This window comes from Meyerozyma guilliermondii, genomic scaffold (genome assembly GCF_000149425.1).
Source record: "Meyerozyma guilliermondii ATCC 6260 scaffold_2 genomic scaffold, whole genome shotgun sequence".
Classification (NCBI taxonomy): domain Eukaryota; kingdom Fungi; phylum Ascomycota; class Pichiomycetes; order Serinales; family Debaryomycetaceae; genus Meyerozyma; species Meyerozyma guilliermondii.
The window spans coordinates 1,652,613-1,667,454 of record NW_001809799.1 but is presented as its reverse complement, the minus strand read 5'-3'; the positions used below and the strand labels follow the sequence as shown (position 1 = coordinate 1,667,454).

At 43.5% G+C, this 14,842-nt stretch overlaps 9 protein-coding genes across 9 annotated transcripts; 6 read left to right on the top strand and 3 right to left on the bottom strand. All coding sequences in view use genetic code 12, as the record gives it.

Moving 5' to 3' along the window:
• Nucleotides 1-242: 242 nt before the first annotated feature.
• PGUG_02139 (uncharacterized protein) lies at nt 243-728 on the bottom strand (the record flags this gene model as incomplete). Its single annotated transcript, XM_001486418.1, has 1 exon — nt 243-728. The coding sequence occupies one exon, from the start codon at nt 726-728 to the stop codon at nt 243-245; it is 486 nt and encodes a 161-aa protein (XP_001486468.1).
• A 1,618-nt stretch (nt 729-2,346) lies between these two features.
• Nucleotides 2,347-3,240, top strand: PGUG_02138 (NAD-dependent epimerase/dehydratase family protein; the record flags this gene model as incomplete). The annotated part of the gene is made up of 1 exon (XM_001486417.1): nt 2,347-3,240. The coding sequence occupies one exon, from the start codon at nt 2,347-2,349 to the stop codon at nt 3,238-3,240; it is 894 nt and encodes a 297-aa protein (XP_001486467.1).
• Nucleotides 3,241-3,404: 164 nt separating this feature from the next.
• Nucleotides 3,405-4,847, bottom strand: PGUG_02137 (uncharacterized protein; the record flags this gene model as incomplete). Its single annotated transcript, XM_001486416.1, has 1 exon — nt 3,405-4,847. The coding sequence occupies one exon, from the start codon at nt 4,845-4,847 to the stop codon at nt 3,405-3,407; it is 1,443 nt and encodes a 480-aa protein (XP_001486466.2).
• A 2,407-nt stretch (nt 4,848-7,254) lies between these two features.
• Nucleotides 7,255-8,373, top strand: PGUG_02136 (NAD+ transporter; the record flags this gene model as incomplete). The annotated part of the gene is made up of 1 exon (XM_001486415.1): nt 7,255-8,373. The coding sequence occupies one exon, from the start codon at nt 7,255-7,257 to the stop codon at nt 8,371-8,373; it is 1,119 nt and encodes a 372-aa protein (XP_001486465.2).
• Nucleotides 8,374-8,495: 122 nt separating this feature from the next.
• PGUG_02135 (protein disulfide isomerase) lies at nt 8,496-11,015 on the top strand (the record flags this gene model as incomplete). Its single annotated transcript, XM_001486414.1, has 1 exon — nt 8,496-11,015. One exon carries the CDS (start codon nt 8,496-8,498, stop codon nt 11,013-11,015), a length of 2,520 nt encoding a protein of 839 aa, XP_001486464.2.
• Nucleotides 11,016-11,124: 109 nt separating this feature from the next.
• PMI1 (mannose-6-phosphate isomerase) lies at nt 11,125-12,414 on the top strand (the record flags this gene model as incomplete). The annotated part of the gene is made up of 1 exon (XM_001486413.1): nt 11,125-12,414. One exon carries the CDS (start codon nt 11,125-11,127, stop codon nt 12,412-12,414), a length of 1,290 nt encoding a protein of 429 aa, XP_001486463.2.
• Nucleotides 12,415-12,527: 113 nt separating this feature from the next.
• On the top strand, nt 12,528-13,007 carry PGUG_02133 (uncharacterized protein; the record flags this gene model as incomplete). The annotated part of the gene is made up of 1 exon (XM_001486412.1): nt 12,528-13,007. The coding sequence occupies one exon, from the start codon at nt 12,528-12,530 to the stop codon at nt 13,005-13,007; it is 480 nt and encodes a 159-aa protein (XP_001486462.1).
• Nucleotides 13,008-13,298: 291 nt separating this feature from the next.
• On the top strand, nt 13,299-13,919 carry PGUG_02132 (uncharacterized protein; the record flags this gene model as incomplete). Its single annotated transcript, XM_001486411.1, has 1 exon — nt 13,299-13,919. One exon carries the CDS (start codon nt 13,299-13,301, stop codon nt 13,917-13,919), a length of 621 nt encoding a protein of 206 aa, XP_001486461.2.
• Nucleotides 13,920-13,961: 42 nt separating this feature from the next.
• Nucleotides 13,962-14,807, bottom strand: PGUG_02131 (iron-sulfur cluster assembly protein; the record flags this gene model as incomplete). The annotated part of the gene is made up of 1 exon (XM_001486410.1): nt 13,962-14,807. The coding sequence occupies one exon, from the start codon at nt 14,805-14,807 to the stop codon at nt 13,962-13,964; it is 846 nt and encodes a 281-aa protein (XP_001486460.2).
• Between the last annotated feature and the right edge of the window lie 35 nt (nt 14,808-14,842).

Sequence of the window (14,842 nt, the reverse complement as noted above, 5' to 3'; positions counted from 1 at the left end):
GGGAAGACGTAGACGGTGAATACGGGGTACCGCCAAGGTACCACCAAGGTGCTTGGGCTAGGGTATTTATTCAAAGCATAATTTTCACTATTTTGTTTTCACTGAGATTGCCGACTCGCATAGAGTACGATTCGGATAAATAGTGATGCAGTAATGCTCTAATGTCCCAGAATACATAAGTAAGAATCCAGTTATTCTCAAACTACTCAAAGACTCGAGCTGGTGGCTCAATGGCTCATTGTTCAGTTTCTAGCAACAGACCATTGGATGTCGGTGATGCTCACTTCTTCACCAGCTTTGTCGTCGTAATCATACCATTCATTGTCACTCAAGTCCACCTCGGTAAATTTGGTTCCGGATTCCGCTCCCACGCATGCAAATTTACCATCTGGTATAAAGTCGTTGAAATCAACTCCTCTAGCATCTATTTCAAGTATACGCACCCAATCATTATTATCTGCCACCAACGCTTTACCGGTGGTTTTTATGCTTGCAGAGTGTTCACTCTTACACTCTTTGCACCGATACACGAAACTGGCTTCTCCTCGTGATCCCGTAATGTCGTATTGTTCAAAAGTGTTGATTGTAACTGGCTTATTGTGCTGTTGACGACACTTGGTGCAAGTCACAGTAAATTGGAATTCAAAGGGATCCTCAGGAGTATTCATTGGTACAAGATCTGTCACATTGGCCATCTCGGCCTTGACTTTAAGATAAAAAAGAACCATAATAATGTGTTTGCTGAATGTGCTCCTTTTATGTGGAGTTCGCCCATCGCGCGAACTAATTTCGGCCGAGTGAGTCAAAATGAGTTGGCCCGAGTTGACTCAAAATGTAGAAATTTTCGTAGGGATTCGGTGATACGTCATAACCGAGAGATGCAACGCACGAGAAATGCCAGAAGAGGATGTAGCTAAATAATGTATTCTAATCGAGAGTCACGAGAGCAATCATGCGAGAGAATCTCACCAAGATTCATTCGAGATCTATTCGAGATCGTTCGAGATCAATTCATCTGACTTAGCACGAAGATCCCATACACAGCAACCTCCTTTATGACCAGGATCTTGCAATTTCGAAGCTTTTAGGCAACTTCAAAAATTTTCCGTAAAATTTCTCATGATCTCCTCTCACTAAAGTTGCAAGAGTTTCAGGTGCTGAAGTGCAAGTTTGTATATGTAGTATAACGTCCATGAACGAAATACATAGGGCATAAGTTCTTTCAAATTTGATGAATCTCATCTACATATGAACAAATTTTGAACAGTTTGCCGGAAAAACACAACTGAGTGGTCTCGATGCATAACTAACCAAATTTATGGCTTCTTCAACCGAATGAAAGGCTACATGTAATTCGGTCGATTGGGAGACGGCCATAATAAGGAAATTGCAACGACTGTCTTCAATTTGAATATTTTAAATTTCGTAGCGTGCTTGTCGTTCGTTTGGCATTTTTCCAATACCTCATAGTCTCAGTTCATGTGCAATACAGAGCAGGTACTGTTCATCCATGTAAAGTAGCGTTTCGAGACTCGGCGCAAAACAGAAGAGTCATACGCAGTGAAATCGGGTGTTCGCTTTTCCAGCATATTTTTACGGGCAACCTTGAAAGAATCTCTTCCTAGTTTGGCAAGAGCCCAATTTTCTTTTCCAATGAATTCTAAACTTATACTTTCTGGCTCAGAGGAATTGGAGTATCGGCATTTCACTAGCAAATCCTTCACCCAAAAGTGTCATCTCCTCCATGAATTGATGAGCTGGGAGAACCTTGGACGTCATGATGCGGTGACTTGCACTTCCTGACGGAAGCTGTTTGATAAGAATGAACATCTTCATCAATTTCTTATCTCCAGTCCGATATGTGATCGTAATTGTTCACCGCCGCGTTCTTGGATCTCTTTAGCTGATTCAGTCGTACCTTTTCGACGCTTCAGTCCTACTTCCCTTACCATTTGCAGCCTCAGATACAGATTCTTCTTTCTCTAGAGTCACACGTCTATCGCCTGTCATTGACCAAACGTAGCTCCTTGCCAACGATCTTTTTAGTATCTTGGTAGTCATTCTACTCCTGCTTTCACACAAGATAACAGGAGGGTACTTGATAAGTGGCACTTGGTTATCTATAGACGATATCGTTGACATGCCGGTATTCGGCGATGTTCCGAACATCTGCGTCAGTCATAGTGTATTTCGACCACTGATCTCAACTATATCCGGCATATAACTGATTATCGGACTTCTACCGAGTGAGAACTTGGCCGTTTCGGAAAGTTGCCGCAATGCCAGAAAGAAAAGGGGATATGAAAGGCTCATTTATTAACTAATTCCGGTCAAGCTTTATTTGATATGAAGGTGCTCGTTCTTGGTGCCAGTGGATATATCGGCTCTAGTGTTGCTGGATCATTGGTACGTGCTGGTCACCAAGTTATTGGACAAACTCGAGATGCTGGTAAATGGGGTAAATTATTTGAGCGGAATGAATTAGAAGTATTGGAATGTGACCCTGTTTCTGATGATAAATGGTTAAAAGACCTACAATCAATTGATGTTGTAGTTGATTGTCTTGGAGGTGCTTCACTCAGTGAATTGAGTATTAAATTTATCAAAAAAGCTGAAAATGCCGAGCGGGATGCCACAGCTGCAAAATTGGCATACGTATGGACTTCTGGTGTTTGGTTACATGGTGATAATCGCTTTGAGTTTGTGACAGATGGCTCTGAAGCAACTCATCCGCCTAAGAAAGTTGCATGGCGACCAGAAGTGGAAAACTACCTAGTTGCGAGTAAATTAGTTGACGGAGTGGTTATTCGTCCTGGACTAGTTTATGGAAGGCAGTCAAACGTTGTTGGTATCCTTTTCAGTCAGATAGCCGCTAGCGGAAAAATTGAATGGCCAGGGATTCCCGGTGGTCGATATGCCACAGTGCATGTTGATGATTTAGGCGAGTTATATCGTCTTGCTGTTGAGAAATACCCTTTGGTGAAGGGGCTCAAAATCGAGGGAAGCAACACTACTACCGAAAGCGTTGATACGCTATTATCACATCTAGTGGCTCTTACAGGTGTTCTATCGTATTCTTACAAAGAACCCAAATCCAATTTCGAAGTCGCTTTAGCGGCAACAAGCATTGTTAGAGGAACATTTGCTCGCTCCATTCTTGGGTGGCATCCTAGCAAGCCGTCGCTAATTGACGGTTTACCCATCTATTACAAGGCGTTTCTTGCGGGTTATATCGAATAATAATATATTTGATCGAGTGTTCTTTTGGAGAGATTGTAGTGTTTTTTTATGTCACTCCTTCGCCTGTTGGGGCATTAGAACAAGACTAAACCATAAATTTTACTATTTCGACGTTGTCTACTGCCACATAATACCAGATTCACCCATTGGTACTTTGAATTTTGTTAAGTACTATTATCGGCACATGAAAAAGCAGACGGAACCAAACCATTCCGGTATCCATCAATAATAGATTTGAGAGAACCGTAAATCCCGGAAACAGCGATATAACTGCCAAACACAATTGAAAAAATCGCAACACTTGCAGTTATGATGTTTCTGTTGTTCAAACCCCACTTCTTTTTTGACTGAACGATCCATTGAAACAGGCCATCGCCTTCTTTAGGCACATATCTCCCAAGGTCGTATAAAGCCAAGAACCCTGGAATTATCAATGTAAAACTTGTTCCGATCAAAGCACCTATCAATGCTAACAAATCATTAAAGAAAGGAATACCACCTGCAACTACAAAACCCACGCAAATCACAACCACCATCAGTATTGTCCAGGTAACCCAATGAATGACCGTGTTCAGCTGTAGATGTGTCGTATCTCTAAGAATACGAACAAAGGAATACTTTCCGGCAAGATGTGCTTGGAAAAAACACGAAAACAATAATCCTGGAATGGCTATGCCGTAGCCTATTTTTTTGAAAAGTGAACCAGCCGATCCTAAAGCAGGCGAGGTAACATAATTGCCAACCTTTGCGTAAATGAAACAGGAAATAACAATGTAATTGAAGCAAACAAACCCTTGTCCGAGAAGAAGTGATTTCACGTACTTTTTTTGGTCTCTCATTTCAGAATGAATTGTAAAAAAAGAAGCTGTACCACATAGTGACAACACTTGCGTAGCAGTTGCACTAGCAATGGAGGAAAATGGCACATTGGACGAAACTGCAACAATTCCCTTGTCAATGGGCAAGCCTTTAGCGGCATCTGCCGGTTTTTTCTGGGCCAAACATGCTATGGCTACAATCCATACACTGATCATGATACAGCTAAGAGCAACATAACCGCACCAAGACATGACTTTCATGGTACGAATTCCCAGTCCCAACACCAATGATATAGCAGCACCAATTCCGATCCAAGCCATAGTACATCTGGAATGATCACTCAACGTATTCAAGGATATAGAAAAGGTCAAAAGTGAAGCACCATAGCAAAGAGTGTAGAAAAGCCAAAATGCACCTCCCATAATTTCACGACCCATAGTGCCAAACATCATTTCTGCAGCATCACCAATGCTATATACTGAAGGATGGCGAAGGCGAAACTTTCCCACTATAAATCCTGTCCATGTACTTAACGCACAGAGTGCAACTAGACTTATAAGACCAGGAACAAATCCCAAAGATTGAAAAGTCTGGGGAATTCCAAGAATTCCGAGTCCCATTTGTGACTTTGCAATAAGAACCGCTGCACCTAGCGTAGATACTCCACGGAAATCTGGACCTTCCTCAGTAACGACAAACACATCATGTTCACCGGTATCAAACTCACTATAGTGACTGATTTGGGGTGAGACAACTATACTGGGGCTTATTTTTGATTCACTTACCATGGATGAATCTGCCGTCTGTAACTTGATACCGCAAAAGGCGGCTACCAAGCTGGTATATATGTACAAGAACTATCTCGCAGTAGATGGTATTTCCGACGGTCTTATCTCACCCCGCAATTGATATGCAAGATATGCTTCGGCATTGTGATATCAAATACGAAACCAGATTTGGTGCTCGGCAAAATGCCGAAGAAATGCCGAAGCAATGGAATTCCTCTGATGTATATATCTTTAGCAATTCTGATTGATTTAGTCACGTAACAATGAATCGGGCTCAACCTACGACCAGAAAATTCACTGCATAGCTGACTTGGAAGTAGCTGCAAACGAAAGGCTTCTATCAATGGTGGTTTAATGGAGCACAAGACCTTGGAAAACAAATCCTCTTATGTTAAATGCAGACTTGTGGCTATAAAGCACTTTACATCGGTGTGGATTGTCCATGGCTTGGTAGTGAATTGGGAGAAATGAAAAACGAATTTCCTGACGCACCATCTCAACTTTCCTAGTTACCCATGGACAAATAGATCCAACATGAACAGTATCGACGAACGTACCCACTACGAGCTTCTCTTGCCTCTGGAAATACGTTCAGGAGATCAAGAAGAAGACAAAGGTGTAATTTTGGCTCAAAGGTATTCTCACAAGGGAGAATGCCGCCAAAGAGCTGTTGAAGCTGGTGCCGATGGGTTTCTCGTTTCTAACCATGGTGGCCGAAAAGTCGACAGCGCAATGTCCACCTTGGGATGCGTTGCCTCTGATTGTTGAAGCAGTCAAAGGAAGAGTTCCCTTTCACATTTATGGGGGACTAAGACGTGGCAGTGACTTTTTTCAAGGCACTTGCCTTGGGTACTGAACATTGTTGGGTAGATCGGATTCATCTTTGTGGTCTTGCTCATAATGGAGAGAAAGGAGTATGCATTGCATTGAATATCATTCATGACAAAATTCGGACCGTAATGGCGCTTATGGCTTGCAATACTGTCAAAGATATCAGGCAAGAGGCCCCAATGGATGCAGGATGGACGACTCATAAAAGTAGCAAAAGGCACTTCGAACTTCTAACGTGTGAATAAGAGCAATAAATTGACAAGTGCACAAACAAGTAGGAGCATGTAGTATCAAACTCCAGTAAAACCTAATGAAACTCCGAGAGTGACAGAGGTGAAGAGTTGCATGGATACCAATTGAATGGTATCAAAACAGGACTCTCTTGACCTTGTAGGCAATTGCTTCAAAAGAGAGTCATAAGCAAACAAGATGAAGTGAAATCGCAGGCAAACATCCGAAATTCGCCCTGATATCAATCCTATTTCGTTCCGTGCTGAATACAGATCTCGCTTCTCGTAAGATTGTACATCCGTTTGCCTCCTATTTCGTCATTCTTAGTCTCTATGTGACGATTTACTCATAGTTGGCAAAGATGACAAAAGCACTCAGCACATCAAAACCAAACTTTGCAGCCGCTTCGATAAGAACATCGGTAAGGCAAACAAACCATTCGAATCCGGCCTATTTCATACCATAAACAGCCTTCTTCAACTTCCAGTTTGAAATCTAAAGCACCATTCCCACGACTATGACGCTTCAGTTAAACCAGCGCCGATCACCTGTCTGATGAAAGGTGCCGCAAACAATCTTGGTTAATATACAACTTTCGCTATTGCTTTTAAAAAATTATCTTAGTGAAACATAATCGTGAGACATGTAGAAGCGGGTACCGAAAAGTGACCATGACATCATATTCTAGATTTGATAACCGCCTTCGAAAGTCCTGTGAGGCGACATCGAACTTTAATTAGTACTGCACTATTGATCAGTGTAGACGAGATTGACAAATTTGGAGTCCGTGAAATTCTTCACAAGAATTTGGCTCTTATCGTGAACGAGTTTCAAAAATTCAGAGGACGAATTTTAAATGGCGACCTTATAATCCTTGCAAGCGACTTTAGAGATGTGCACGTAAATTTATGACTTGAGAACGACGAATTGACAATGCCGAATCTGCGACTTTGGAACGTCGGCCCGCGAATTTAAGCTAATACTGTACCCAGTCTGTCTCGACTACCAATTCTTCGCCATTAAGTGCCTTTCAACTCCCCTCTTTACTTATCTCCATTTTGTCGCGCACGACCTTTGTGAGAAATCAAGACCGATTAACGGATGCGATTTGATGTGTTAAAGGTAACATTATTTTCAAGTCGACAAGTATCACGGTTTTCCTCCGAGTTCTTCGAAATTACATCTCTTCTTGGACCATAATTTCACAAATAAGTGTCCCTAGAACCCGAGCCGTCGTCCACAGGCACATTTTTGTGCCGTCTACAAACCAAAAAGTTTGCTAAATACTCCATAAAATTGGCTCAAAAACCACAAACCGTCATATTTTATCACATTATCATCGCACATGAGTCCCAACTCGAGAGACTTCTCTGATTTCGTGCAGGGTGAAGATATGGAGTTCCGAGAATCACCGCATCGCAACTTCAATGTCACGAAAATACCCGCTTTATCCGTGTCACTGCCACCAAAACTTCTCACTGTGCTCTCGCCCAACCAGCTTGTCACGTTGGCAGGAGCTGCCTCGGGCTTCTTAGCGGGTGTTGTTGTTTGCCCGCTCGATGTAGTCAAGACGAGGCTCCAAGCACAAGGAGCTGGTTATAGAGAACGAAACCCAAAGTCTCCTCGTCAGGTGCCCAAGTATTCAGGCTTCATCGGTGCATTTAAAACTATACTTCGTGAAGAGGGAGTTCGTGGCTTGTATCGAGGACTTGTTCCCATCACTATTGGTTACTTGCCAACATGGACCATTTATTTTACCGTTTATGAACGGGCAAAGGTATTCTATCCTAAATTCATTCGAGAGCATTTTGCCGATACGGAATCGGCTACTGTTTCGCATTTTTTATCAGCATTGACCGCGGGCTCTGCGTCGTCTGTACTTGTAAACCCAATATGGGTAGTAAAGACACGGCTTATGATTCAAACGGGCAAAGAGAGCAATATCTATGGTGACGGAAAGCGCGTCACCCACTACAAAGGTACTACTGATGCATTCACAACGATGTACAAAGAGGAGGGTTTAGGTGTGTTCTACAGTGGACTCATTCCATCTCTCTTTGGCCTTTTGCATGTTGGTATTCATTTTCCGGTGTATGAGAAACTCAAGCAAGCACTCGATTGCAACCTCACGCCCCAGCATCAAAATGGAGATTCCCTGTTGTTATGGAGACTTATAGTCGCATCGTCCGTCAGTAAAATGATTGCCAGCACTGTCACTTATCCACACGAGATCCTTCGTACCAGAATGCAAATCCAGAGCTCCAAAGCCAAAAAAGAGCCAGGTCAAGTTAAAAAGAGCAAATTGTTACATATCATGACCCGCATCTACAAGAAGGAAGGCTTACGAGGGTTTTACGCCGGATACACCATCAACTTGGCCCGTACTGTCCCTGCCAGTGCTGTGACCCTTGTCAGTTTCGAATACTTCAAAACATACTTACTTGAAGTTACTGGCCACTTTTAGAGCACTTGTATAATAGCATATAGAATATATTCCGTAATTTTTCAGTTCCCCAGATTCGCGGCGCCTAATCTTTTCTCGGCGCGAAAAAGCGATTTTAAATTACGTGAGGATCAACACTTATCATGAGAGTACGGAGGTTATGTTCTCCACAACTCCTCTTGTTTCTCTCGTTTCTCTTGGCTACTCTAGTTATAGCAACGCCTGCCTCGGTAAAGAATCAATTAGAAAAGGCTGCTGAGACGCCTGACGAAAAATACATCGACTTGGGTGCCGCGGATGAACTTGACAAAGCTAGAAAAACAGACGCCAAAAAACCTAAGAAAACCGTAAAGGACGACTCCAAAGCTGAAGACAGTACAAAAAAGGTTTCTGGTGAAAAATCTACGAAGAATACAAAGAATGCACCAGCAAGACCCAAAGATGAAGATACTTCAAAAGATGCCAAGCCTGGAAAAGTGTCGAAGGATCTGAAACAGGCTGGCGAAAAAGCCAAGTCTGCACCGAAGAAGGCACCCAAAGCTGCTAAGAAGCCTCAACGGAATGCTAAGGCTGACGTTGTTGAGTATGACGAATCATCGCTGGGTCATAAAGGGTTCGAGATGCCTCCGCTTCTCACCATGCAAGACTTTGATAGCGTCACCAGCAAGCAGCTTTCTTTCGTGGAATTTTTCTCACCGTACTGCCTCCATTGTAAGCAATTGGCCCCTACTTGGGAGGCTACCGTTGAAGAATATCAAGCCGAAATGAAAGACCTTAAGATCCAAATGCGCCAGGTGAACTGTATTGAGTCTGGTGACTTGTGTGAGCGTGAAGATGTGGTTTACTACCCCAACTTGCGTCTTTACACACCAGCAAAGGATAAGAACGGTAAATTAATTCCTGGGAAGCTGAAATTCGTTGGTTCTTTCCCTCGTTCAATTATGAGAACGAAGGAGAATTTCTTAAAATACATGAAGAATAGCGTGGCGGAGTATAACGCTGGAGCAATAGACTTGCCTAGTGTATCCAAGACAGTATCGATGGACGAACTTATCAAGATTGTGTCTGGATCTATTGACCTGGCTGTGTTTGTTGGCTTCTTTCCAACAACTGACAAGGAATGGGATGCGCATGAAAAGTCCGGCAAAAACCTCTTTCCTCGTGAGTGTGTTCAGTGCTTGGAGTGGAAACAGTTGTGGGATCGGCTCCTGAACTTGGTTCAAAGTACCGTTAGAACTGCCAACTTTAATTGCAGGAGCCATCCGGATCTCTGTGAACAAATTGGACTCAAGGAATTCTCCAAGCGTGGAGCGTCTGCTCGTCCTCATTTTGCCATGTTTCTTCCAGAAACCGCAGGCATTGTTAGGTTTGACTACTCTGGCGAACTCACCATTGAAGCTATGAAGAAGTTCTCTACTCGTCTTTTTGAGAACTCTCAGTACGAAATACTTACGGTTCCCAAACTTGGCGACGTAATGGAGCTTCGCAGTAACCTTCCTGCCAAACCTTTGGGTCTGTACTACCCGTTGGCCAATGTTGTCTCAGTGGTTTTCTACTACGATAAGAACACTGTAACAGAAGAAGACAAAACAATTTTACCAAAACTACTTCAATACGTCACGGACTCAAAGTTCAACGTACACCTTTACACTGGAAAAGTTTCCCCTAAGAAACTTTACGAGCAACAAGTGAACGACCAAGGTAAGAACCTTGTACAATTTATCAACAATGTTGTTTCCTCCAGCGAACGTTCATTTGACGAGCCAAACTTTTTAGCGACAACACTCACCGCCAAGCCAACGATTCTCATCTTCAAAGATAACTCCTTGGTAACCAGCATATATCAAAATTTGCAACTTGAGGATATGAAAGATTATGCCAAGGTTGAAGAATTCGTTGCTCGGAATCAATTTCCATTATACCAAGAATTGACACCCGAATTAGTACCCAGTTACTTCAATACCACCTATGAGCGCGTAAAAGGCACTCAAAAAGTTGTTATTGGGTTTATCAATTCTGAGGATGCCAGTGCTACCGCCAATTACCTTTATGCCATGTCCTTAATGGCACACGAGTATCACCATACCAAGAAGGAATATTTTTTCGAGAAAATGAAACAGGCACACAAGGACGAATACGACGTTAGTAACCGTTTGAAGCAACGTTCTGCTGACAGTCTTGAAATGGTCAAGGACATGAAGCGAGAAATACCTCGATACTTTGACGACGATGATGTTCTCTTTACATTCATCGACCTCGCCGTAAACAAAGACTTTGCCCGCAAGTTGGGATTAGACATTAACGGGCGCTCATATAGTCCCGGCCATGCCATCGTGGTTCAAAGAGATGGACGCTACTATTGGGATCAACTTGTCGGTGGACAACCAATGAACATGGACCCAGAAAGCATGAGTGAGACTTTGAGATACTTTTTAGACCCTGCATTGGTCAAGGTTAAGGCTCAAATGACTACAAAGCTTGTGGGAAGCCCATATCCAAAGATTATGAGGTTTATGGACTATGTTCATATGCATGGCATAGTAGGATACTTGGTACTATTTGCCGTATTTGGTATGATCCACACGTTACGACGGAGAAAGAGATCAGCAAGAAGAGCCGGAAATTCTACCTTGGGTGCCATAATCGGTGCTAAGGCAGATTAAGCTAGATAGGACAATTGGAATGCATGTAAGAGTTCCTGTATGGTGCCTTTTTTTCGGAGTTCGCGACAACGCGCTCCGCTGACAACGTGTTGTGTATCATTCGCTAGCTATGTCAGTTTTCAGAATAAACTGTGGATATCAGAACTACGATTGGGGCAAAGTCGGCTCCAGCTCTGCTGTGGCTCAATTTGCAAGCACCTCAGACCCTTCTATCACCATTGACGAGAAAAAGCCATATGCTGAATTGTGGATGGGTACCCATCCATCGGTTCCTTCAACCGTTGTGTCTGGCGGCAAGTCCGGCCAGACTTTGCGGGACTTGGTTACCGAAGATCCTTCGAAGCACCTTCATGCCTCAATTGTAAAGAAATTTGGTGCTCAACTTCCATTTTTGTTCAAGGTGTTGTCAATCGAAAAGGTATTATCGATTCAAGCTCATCCTGATAAGCAGTTGGCCAAACAGCTTCACACCAACGACCCCAAGAACTACCCTGACGACAACCACAAGCCGGAAATGGCCATTGCCGTGACTCTGTTCGAAGGTTTCTGTGGTTTCAAGCCACTTTCCGAGCTCGCCAAGACATTGAAAACCGTGCCTGAATTGACTTCTGTGATTGGCGATTTGTTGGTTGAGGAATTTTGCAATGGTATTACCCCAGATGCAACCGCTGGATCTCAAGAGGACGTAGAGAACCGTAAGCTTCTTCAAAAAGTGTTTGGCAAATTGATGAACACTGACGATGCCACCATCAATGCTCGCGCTGCCGAATTGGTCGAACGCACCAAGTCCCAGCCTGAGGTGTTCACTGCGATTTCTCCAAAGTTGCCAGAATTGATACAGCGCCTCAATAAGCAGTTTCCCAACGATATCGGTCTCTTTTGCGGATGCCTTTTGTTGAACCATGTTATTCTTGCACCAGGTGAAGCCATGTTCTTGCAAGCAAAGGACCCCCACGCATACATCAACGGAGATATAATCGAATGTATGGCTGCTTCGGACAACGTGGTACGTGCTGGATTTACCCCCAAATTCAAAGACGTGAAAAATTTGGTGGATATGTTGACCTACTCGTACGACTCGGTCGAGAAACAGAAAATGCCATTACTTCCATTTGCCAAGTCTTCCGGTGATGCTAAGTCAGTGCTCTACGACCCACCAATTGAAGAGTTTGCCGTGTTACAAACCTTGTTCACTGAAGCTAACCAGTTGCAACACTTTGATAAGTTTAACGGCCCATCGATTCTCATTGCAACCAAGGGCCTGGGTTCGATTGTGGTGCAAGGTTCCAAGCAAGAAGTCAAAAAGGGTTACGTTTACTTTATCGGCCCAGGGGCTGAAGTTGATCTTCACTCTTCCGAGCCCGAGTTCACCACTTACAGAGCATTTGTAGAGGTATAATACACAGCTAGCTTGCGGCCTGTGCAGGAAAATTTGATGAAGTGACCTGCACCAAGCTAGACCTGGTCATACCGGCTTGGTGAATAGACATTACATTGATCCTTTAGTAAATAATGAGTGAACAAGAACAATTCAGCCACCAAGAGGTGTCGCATCCAATAGATAATACTCAAGGGACCGAACAAGGACGAGGAGAACATTTGCCAAAGCAAGAAGAAATAGATCAAAGATCCATTTACGTCGGAAACGTTGAATACCTTTCCACTCCTGGACAATTGGAAGAATTTTTCAGTGCTGTCGGCACAGTAGAAAGAGTCACCATACTCTTTGATAGGTATTCTGGTTTGTCAAAAGGTTTTGCATACATTGAATTTGACACCACGGAAGCCGCCGAAAGAGCCATCGAGGAATTGCACGGCAAAAAGTTCAATGAAAGAGAATTAAGGATAAGTCCAAAGAGGATCAACTTACCAGGTTTCCGCAAACGTGGTGGCCGTGGAAGACGAGGCAGAGGTAGAGGAAGGGGACGTGGACGAGGTGGTCGTGGTGGCCGAGGTGATTTTCCAGGAGATTCAAATACCGAAAGAGGGTAATTACCAGAAAATGGTGTCTCAAAGTACCAAAGAGTGGAACCCCCAAAGAGTGGAGAAAGCAAAAGTAGTATCTTGTACGAAAGTGAAAATCTTCAAATTTTCGAACATCTTTTCCATTCGACTCAAAGTAACTGAAATCGAAAAGCATCAACAGCGATAGCCTTTTGGCATACCCTAGCTTGTGCAATCCTGGCCCTAATGTATTTTGCTTGAAATCGTCCCCACACACAATTTCCTGCAGATACACCTCATCTCATAAATTTCCACCAAACTGGTTCACTCTTCAGCAACATGGTTTCAGTCAGAAAGAGAAAAATGGCCCGCCTGAGTGTCCGCAAGAACACCAGGAGGCTCAAGGACAGACAGGCAAAAATTAATATACATTCCAATCCCATCATTGCTGCAAATTGGGACAAATCACTTACACTTCAACAAAATTATAAGCGTCTTGGTTTAAGAGCTAAACTCGGGACGATGGTTGGTGGTCAGGAAAAACCAGTCATCAAGGCCAGCCAGAAACAGGAGGAACAACATGTGCCTGTGAGTGAGATAGAGAACACAACCGATCCTTCAAAGATCCCTGAGGGAGAAGCACGGTTGATCAGAGACCCAGAGACAAACGAGGTCACCCAGGTGATCTATGGTACGATGAAGAAAAAGCTGACCGAAGACACACCAGAAGTAAGCACAGTTGTTAAGCAGCTCGAAGAAACCGCCCAAAAGAATGCCAAGATCAAAAAGGAACGCAAACCATCAGAGCAAGAAAGCCAGTGGCTACAGAAATTGTATGAGAAGTATGGTGATGATTATGAAAAAATGAAATGGGACAAGAAACTCAACGTTTACCAACAGAGCGCTGGTGATTTGAGAAGAAGAATAACCCAATGGAAGAAACTTAACCTCATAGTATGAATATCTATATACGTCTATTAATTCGTCAACTCGTACAGCACTTTATATTCTGGCCGGTTTATTTTGCTCCAACACCTTGGTCACCATACCTTCCACGATGGGCTTCAACTCACATTTCTCATACAAGTCGATGAGCTTATTTTCATCGGATTGTGTTTCCACCATCTCCACAAACCGTGGATCTATAGGTATGTTGCCCAAGTAGGGAAGATCCAACTGCTTACTGAGGGCTTCTCCACCACCGGACAGAAAAATATTGGTACATTCTGCGCAATGAGGACATATAAATCCACTCATATTTTCCACCACACCAACAATCTCGAATCCTACTTTTTTGCAGAAATTGATTTCTTTGCGAACATCGGCAGTTGCAACCTGCTGTGGGGTGGTTACTATTATAGCTCCATCTAAAGGTTGGGCCCACCGAAGTTCTTCGGCAATGGCGATATGCTCATCCGAAGTTCCTGGAGGGGTGTCTATGATCAAATAGTCAAGAGTTCCCGTCCAAACAACATCAGAGAGAAACTGGCGAATCATGGCTGTTTTTTTCGGTCCTCTCCATACCACAGAACTGCTGCGACTACCGAGAAGAAATCCTAAAGAGATGAGCGAAAGCGATCCTCTCGTTTCTGTTCGAGGATAGACAGTCACAGGAACCCAACCAGCTCTGGACTGATGGATCTGATGCAGTTCCACGCCAAACATTCGAGGCAATGACGGACCTGTCAAATCGATATCCAAGACCCCAACGTTGAAACCCTTGTTGACAAGAGCCATGGCTGTTTGCGTCGTCACAGACGACTTGCCTACACCACCCTTCCCCGAAAGTACGAGCAATATGTGTCGCACGTTCGAAAGCGACCGTGGTACCTGACCTTCAGAAGTCATATTGCAGTTAGTAATGCACCTTCAATTGTGCCAAA